The sequence below is a fragment of the Neodiprion fabricii genome, chromosome 2, assembly GCF_021155785.1.
Source record: "Neodiprion fabricii isolate iyNeoFabr1 chromosome 2, iyNeoFabr1.1, whole genome shotgun sequence".
In the NCBI taxonomy this organism is placed as follows: domain Eukaryota; kingdom Metazoa; phylum Arthropoda; class Insecta; order Hymenoptera; family Diprionidae; genus Neodiprion; species Neodiprion fabricii.
The window spans coordinates 40,102,112-40,110,507 of record NC_060240.1 but is presented as its reverse complement, the minus strand read 5'-3'; the positions used below and the strand labels follow the sequence as shown (position 1 = coordinate 40,110,507).

The following is an 8,396-nucleotide window of genomic DNA, read 5'->3' as shown; positions in this document are numbered from 1 at the left end:
AACGGTTCGTGACTTAGAATGACTCATAAAATCACACGAACGCGCTGCAGCGTTCGATACTGGGAAAAAAAAAAGTTGATAGAAGAATTTTGCCTTATTTGGAAATTTCACGACGATGTCAGCCGGCTGACCGTTTCAATCCAAAACCGCACGGTCGACAAACGGATATCGAATGAGAGGACAGCGATGACTTCAACCCTGACGGTTTTTGACTAAAAGGTCGCTCTCAGGTTTCCAGAAGTAAGTGCAAGTGTGGCAAGAAGTCAAAGAGGAGGAAGAAGAAGTCGCAGCTCGCAGGATTTATGAGCGCGTTACACGGAGGCCCACCGCTGGGAAAACGAGACGGACGCTTTCGTGCGAGAATGGGAATGGGAAGCTGACGGTGTAAAATCTCGGAAGCTATGGAAGTTTTCGTAACGGTAGGACATTTATAGAAGATTCTGTCGCTCGGATAAAATAGCGGGATAAATTCTGGAGGCTTGCATCTAGGCAAGTAGGCGAGGTGTGGGGGTAGGAATGGTTCGCCTAATATAATATCAACCGCCGCTGTCTCGCCGCTTTTTCCTTCCTCCGCATTGGAACCGTTTTTAGAATCTGGGAGCCGCTTTTAGATCCGTGATCCCTTTTTACACCCCGGAAACACACCCGAGGAATTAAAGAGAAATGGAGATGTAAGAGACGGGCCACGAATAAACGTCGCAATATTTTTAGACAAAAGTGTTATAAGTCAGAATAAATTTATTCAATTGTAATCTTCTCTGTAAATTAAATTAGTGAAAACTAGAAGATACATATGGTGTCTAGGTTGGATTTGAATATCTTGAATGGTACTGTTTGCATTTTTGAATGCTGCTTCCCCTCTTCCAGTAATCATCGGGTGAAACATAATCAAGGGATGGGACCCGTTCGTTATAGAATTCGCGTTCGCTTGCGGAGATGTATTACAAGGCATACCAATAAGCTGCATAAAGTCGGACGGAGTATGCGTTCAAAATTAACCCACTTCGCCAGGAATAGTCGGCCGGATATTTTCGTGCGGGAGAAAGCAAGAATCTATGCTCATCGGTCGGATGCCGGGAATTACGAACAGGAAATGTTTACCGGCGAATTACTGGATCTACCGTCCGTGCCGACAGCTTAACCGTAGAACAGCGACGGAGGCGCCGCAGACAGCGAACGAGCTTTCGAAATTTAAGGACGACTACCGCCCGCTCTATTCGTGTAACCCGCGTCTCAATTGGTCCGCGAGCCATCCGCGACGCGGGGAGATTTACGCCTGGGTGTGGGTGGAGGTGACCCCGTCTCATTTGTTTCCACTCAGAGAAGCGGGTGAATTTATCGTCCTGCGGTTGGCGGAGAGCTGACAAGAAGCGAAAAAACGGGGTAGAATGGGAAAGGAACGAGGTCGCTCGTCGGGGATCCGCTAACTCTGGAGGCACCCCGGCAGAAAATAGACGAACGGCTGGTGGATGTGGAGTTTAAACAAACACCGGCCGGCGCCATTTGTGGTGTATCACATTGTGCGGTGCAGCGAGTGGCCGATGATATTACTCCGAAAATAAACCGCCCGCGTACCTACGACTACGATTCTTACATTTCTACATATCTGAACGCTTATAGCCTTCTCGTCCATCCCTCTTTGCCTAGAGATGCATTTCGTGAATACCGCCGCCGCGACTCATGATCGTTGGAAAAACACCCCGCGGACCCACCGCGTGGTTATCCACCGGGATATATTCGAAAGTAGTATAATAAGGAGAGTTCTGCGTACAGATCCCGATACCGACATCTTACCGACATCTTTAGCCGCTTCGCAGCCCAGACACAAACCCTTTCCTCCGATGATCGGTAAAGTCGAAAAAAAGAGTTTGTGTCTGAGCTGTGAAGCGGCTAAAAATGTCGGTAAGATGTCAGTGTCGGGATCTGTACGCAGAAATCTCCTTATTACACTACTCTCGGAGCTGGATTTGAGTACCATGAGTCATTGTTGTACTTGTACTGAGATTTGGCGTGACGACAGGAAAAATTTTCGGAAAATTTGTCTTCTTCGAACATTCCACTTTGTCGCTGAAGATCCGTCCGCTTGCGCCGGAAAAAGAACGACACCAATGGCTCTTCAAACCGCCCTTAAATCACGCTAGTTTCGAGGTTCGAACCTGGAGTCGCGATTCATATCTCATCCGAAATTATCGGCAACTTGTTGCCCCGGTATTCCGAAAGCCAAGGGTATGGTCGTTAGGTAGGTAGGTATAATAAACTTTACGAGCAATCAGTCATCCGCACGGCTTGTGCGTCGTAACCAAAGCACCGCGTAGAGAAAACGCGCGGGGTTCCCATCGCGCAGTAAAAGATATCGCAGTCACGAAACCCGGTGGGGGGTTAATCGTAATAATCACATAACTAGTCGGCCGCCGCATCAATTTACCCGTTTATTACCCCCTGCTCTAGTTCGAGTTTTTCAAAATTTTATTGCACCCCCCCTTCTATGATTCGTAGTTATACTCGATTTGATTTACGACACTCGGACCGCACTGCGAGCATCGCATTACCGATGAACGTCATCGCCCTTGACGAAATGAAACTAATTTCATCGACATCGAGCATATTTCTTTAGGGTGCGTTGTACCGATTAATCAAAAGGATTTCGAAACTGATCACCAGGGTTGTGATGGGATGATAAAGCGAATGATCAGGTTCAAGAACGACCAGATAATTGTGTACCATCAAGTCAGAATTATACCGTCGAATTATTTCCTAATTTGAATAGCTACCGAAATTCCATGTACCGCGACAGCAGCACGTTTGCAGAGGAATGTGAAAATGGAAAAACTCGGAGAAAACTCGGTTCAGCCGCGAAGATCTCGTGTAAGGAATGCGCGGATGGTCCGGAGCATCGAAGGTCTGGCACGTGAGAGGAGGTAGTAAAGATATGTGTTGGTATGGGTGGAGTATGCTAATAAATCCGTTGGTAAGGAGCGCTGATGGATACAAATAAGAATATTCCAAGGGGGCCGAAGCACTTGGAGGTAATTGTTTGGGGCATAAACGTTAACGATGCAGCATGTCTCCGAAACAAATGCCTGCAGAACGATCAACCGGCGATGGTGATGGTGGTGGTGGTGGTGACGGTGCTGCTGCTTATCGTTGCTCCCAGTCTCTTACTTCGGCATTATGCAGCTACTCCTGCGACTGACTGGCTATTTTTACACGCATCGTGAGAGGAGACGTACTGCCAGGCGGTATTCTCGACGGTTACTCGTTGCCCTAACCACCCCTCCCAGAGACTGCTAGTTTCAATTAGTCTTACACCTTCCTACGATTGCTTTTCTTTTATCTTTTCCCCGGCGCCAGCGATAAGCCGGTGAAAAAAGAAGGGAAGAGGAGAGGTAAGAACGGAAGATAAAAGATATACTGTTCGATCTGCATACACCGTCAGGATCTCATGAATCAACTGATACCTTCTTCCTCTTCGCCGTATTCGTGTAACTTGATTGCCGGTTTCAGTTTACTATGGGACTGATTGTGCACTCATGAAGACTTCCATAACTTTGAAGTTTTACAATAAATCAATGACCTGACAAATATCCAAGAATCGATTTTCGTGAAACTTAAACGGCACTTTGCTGTTCTGCCCATCCATTCATTCCCAATGTCGATTTCACCGCTTTGAATTTAATAATTTAATCGGGAATAGAATTATACGAGTTTTATTGACAAAATTTAATTTCACTTTTACCAAAAATTGTAAACAACAAGTTTGTCAGACGGACAATTTAAATATCGTAAATTCACAACACAAGCACGAGGATAAAATTTACATTCTGAGTGAAACCTTCACGGTTTATTGGAAAATGATACATTCACTTCTGCTTTCGAATTTCAGGCAAATTCCGAAGTCTGAAATCCGTGACTCGGATCGAAGTCATTGAGTCGATGAATTTTCTTGAATCTATTCCACTCGAAATTCACTCTAGGCTTGAATAAGTTTAATATTATTATCTTACTTGATTTCTGCCATACAAACATACGTATGCGGTACAACGAACCGTGGATAAAATCCGCGAGGGACGGTTTGGGCTGATGGAGGATGCCTGCCGGAATCTTGAAGTGATTATCATCCTACGCAGCAGGGATCGGAGAATTCGGATTTGGATGTCGTATGCGAGCCGTTAGAACGGGACTTGGGCAAGGCGTTGGATCCGTCGGGCAGACTTCGGTGGAGGGAGTCTTGGAGCCGAGTGCCAGATTCTGTAAATTCCAGTGAGATATCATTGTCCAAGATTTATAAAGGGTCTACACTTTTTGATAAATGGTCCTTCTGCAACCGCCGAGGAATGCCTGCGTCGGGTGCGACGCCGTCGATCGGAAGAAGCGTGTGTTTCGCAACATTCTCCAGGTTAGATTGAGAGACGTGCACTCAAGAGGTTCCTGAAACTCGGATAAGCAGCTGCGCTTCGTCAGAAAAAATGAGCCCCGAAAGGATCGGAGCGAGACTGAAAATATGTAAGAAACTCGTCTCCGTACCTCCCCAATCTTGATGCCCGTCTTCAACAAAGGAATCGCGGAATCCAACATCTTGCATTCGTAATCCGTGAGCGGCGGCACACCCAAATTCTTTTGGACACCGTCGGGCCCGAGTTGCAGAGGCGATGCGAAATACGTCACTTCCGGCACGACGCAGGACCGGACGTAGGCGCATTCAACGACACCCGGCAAGCCGCGAAGTCCTGTCGATTTTTCGCACCTTAGTATTCTATTTTTCGGTGGTATTCGGCGAAGCGGATTCTTTCAAAGAATTCCGCGACAGGTGCGGTCTTTGGAAAGAATCAATCTTACGTCGTCTGCTCTTTGATCGGGACATTTTAATACCAGCATTATACTAAACAAAACTGTCCCTTTTTCACACTCTCCTCTTACCTTTGCACAAAGAAACGCAGAATCTTGCAGCAGCGAATGCCATGCTCAATGAAGGGGTGCCGCTACCATCGTAGGCATTCATGAGTTTCTCATTTGCTGATTTTACCGACAAACTGAGCCCGCTGATCTCCTCCTGTTCGAGAGTAAAACAAGACAGTGCATCAGATCGGTTTCTCGTATCGATCACCGTCCGTGCATAAGCCAGATAATAGCCATCGCGTCCGTTGACAAAGGAATGCCTATTTGGATAATATGTGGAGCGCGACACACGCGCGCGGCATACTTTCTACCACGGGAGCATTCCTACGGCTCTCCAATTATACACAAGAGATAATGAATTAATATACAGAGTCGAAAGACGAAGCCTATGGCCAATGATCTCGGGTCGAGAAGTCGAGCGGCCGCATCATCGCCCTGGAATGTAAGACTCATTCCTTCTTCCACGCCATGCACACCTACCTTCTGTGCAACGCAACGTGCGAATTACTCGGGCAAAGGTGGAATGGCGGAGTAGTTTCTCGACTAGGAGAGGGAATGACACGTGCAAATTGTTCTTGTCACTCTCGCTCGCGTTATACACAAATGTGAGAATATCCCGGTGAATAGTTGCACGCACGCAATGACACATACACAAGTACCAGCTGTCATCGCGCTTATAGTGCGAACAATAATTATCGCTGTAATAACTAACGCCGATGGCGACAATTGAATCGCTTTACGCGTGTGACACTGACGTTCGTTAATTTGCAGCTAGGCTTGATGTGAGAGAAAAGCGGGACGCAAGTCCGCGCACAGCTTCCGCCGATAACCGGAACCACCACTGCTTCCGGAGGCAGTCCCAGAATCTCCGCGGCGAACGTGTTCGATCGTACGCAATCCAGCGTAGTCACCCCGAATATGTTGTTCAGCTCGTAGAGGCCTGATTTTTTGTACAATTCGGCGATCATCGGTATCAGAACGTTCACCGGACTCGTAACGACGCCCAGCATGGCCTGAAAAAATGATGCCTACTTAGAATACCGTGAAGGAAGTAGATCAGAAGAATTGCAGGTATCCAATGAATTTTTCAAAACACATAACAACAACGTTGGTGGTTTCGTGTTTTTCCCACTTGTCAAATCAGAACTTCGTTAAAAAGTGACTATTTAGACGCGGATGGGCTGTCGAGATTAGTCGAAACATACACAACGGAGCGTTAGAACGTCGACGCGTACGTCGCATGCATATCGGTGAATTTAATCCCCTCATTTATAACGTCAAAATACACCGAAGATCGTGGGAGGAATTCAGGAAATAGCGCCGTACGCGGTCCATATTTCAAATGCATACCTATATTATATATATTTAGAGAAGCGAGCGGCGGGTTATTTTTCACTTCGAAAAGAACAAGCCTCGCCCGAAATTCCTTCTCTCGACTCAACCTAAGCGCCGAGCTCCGCCGAATTCGTTGATCGGTGGAACGAGGATTGGCCGTGGCATATTATCGTACGCTTCGTCGTCGGGTTGACGAGCTGCCTGACGTTAATTGTCAGCGTTGAACTGGGATCGTTCGGGAATCCGAAAAACAGATCCTCTCGCACCTCGTCGCCGATGCTGCACGCTCGGATAACGAATGCATTTGGGTCTGGACCAATTAGGTCGCGAGCTGACGTTAATTGCGAGCGCAGCCAACGCAAGGGCCGTCGGCTGTCACCCGAAACATCCGCGAACGCAGAACGTAACGAATCGGCGCCGATTAGACGGGGCCAGGAGTTCTGATCTAATCGTGAACGCCGCTGACGGACGCATTCCTCTTATCCGCAAAATGCAACGCGCGGCGAGGCCTTCGAGAGCTTTTCGCACGCTTCAAATATCGACACGGAGTAGCTTAAAACCATTCTTTCACGAATGAATCGGACGGTTTTTTTCTAGCAATTGTACCACGATGAATAAACGGGAACGAAAATTATTCGGAGAAACAATTTGACCCGGAGATTGGAGCAGACGCTTTAACTAATACGGACTCGGTTAATCTCGCTTTGACGCAGCTAATTGAACCGAGTCGAAGACACCCGGCAGATTCCCTCTGACGAGAAAATATTTCGGCATAACAGGCGGAAAGGTGATTATTTATGAAAAAGACATTTTTTTCCGTCGAGGTATAATTTATTAATAAAAAATTTAAAGTTGAATCGTTGAACACACGTGGGCTCAACCAGCGTGCATTTTAGCTTACAGCAAATACTGAGAGATGAATATAATCATCATGAGAACTAATTTCACGTGACCTCGGGTGCTTGCACAGGGTAAACGTATTGAATTATATCAATCGTCGTAATCAAGCCGGGTCAAAAATTCCAGAGTTTAGTATTACGCTCTATTGATACGTCAATCTTCGTTAAAATATAACTAATTAAGGTATACTAGACACTTTAGGGCTGTCAATCGTCATTTAATTCACCGTACTATGTGCGATACGGACATATCGCAGCGCTAATTGCTAACTCTTCAGAATAATCACTACTATACATTAATCGCACATGCAATTCAACGGTAAGTAAATCAACGCTGCTCGACGTATCAAATTCGAGTTATATGACACCAGCTTTGTATCTTTCCTCCTTATCTGCGAATACATGTATGCAGTGGGAATTACGAACACTTGAATAAAGAGAAATAAAATAATCTGATGCAGAATACAAAGCTGAAGAAGAATGATCGAAGAGTGAATAGGCTGTAACAAAAATTCAACAGGACGTAATCGTGAGTATCTTATCTGTCGTGAACTAATCTCTTTTCTCTAATAGAAACCCTACAGCTGCCGGTCTTCACCGTGAGCAGAGTTTAGTTACCATGAATTTATAGTTGAAGGTATGTCGGCCCATGCATCAAATCGACAAATACGGAAGAACGCATCGGAGCAATAAATTAAACTACAGGAATTTCGTAAGTTGAGAAATAGCATGAAAGAAAAGCTCATCGGCAATTTATAAGGTTATTCAAATTAACTCACCCTGGGGCAGTGCTCGGTCAGATGGGGAATCAGTTGGGACAATATTTTCGCATTCGGTTTGAGAATTTGCTCACCGTTGCGTTTTAATTTTTCCGGTTGTCCCGCGGTTATTATAACAACTTTGGCGTTCCTCAATGCCTCGTGAATGCTCGAGGGACCTGAGTAACCGTTCACCTTGCATCGAGCGTCGACGTGGTTCAGTTCAAGGGCAAGACTATGCATCGGCAGTATGTCGTAGATCGCAAGCTCGTCGACGATACTTGACCGCTTTAAAAGCAGAGCAAGACATCTCCCTGAGACGAAAAGTTTCTTATAGCCAGAAAGCCATGAGCTTTTTCCGTGGCTCAATTGTACCTGTTCTCCCAGCAGCGCCCAGAATCGCGACTTTCATAACCTTCGAATTCGTCGGAACAGTCGTTCGGAAATATCGACGTGGAATTTTTATCACCGCAGAGTTCCACCTGGCTTTGCGAAAAGCCCCAATCAT

At 46.2% G+C, this 8,396-nt stretch overlaps 1 protein-coding gene across 1 annotated transcript; it reads right to left on the bottom strand.

Moving 5' to 3' along the window:
* Window positions 1-4,119: 4,119 nt before the first annotated feature.
* On the bottom strand, window positions 4,120-8,396 carry LOC124175651 (malate dehydrogenase, mitochondrial-like). The gene is made up of 6 exons (XM_046556053.1): window positions 8,264-8,396; window positions 7,910-8,202; window positions 5,646-5,909; window positions 4,918-5,044; window positions 4,525-4,727; window positions 4,120-4,248 (listed from the first exon to the last, which is right to left on the bottom strand). Exons 1-6 carry the CDS (start codon window positions 8,394-8,396, stop codon window positions 4,120-4,122), a joined length of 1,149 nt encoding a protein of 382 aa, XP_046412009.1.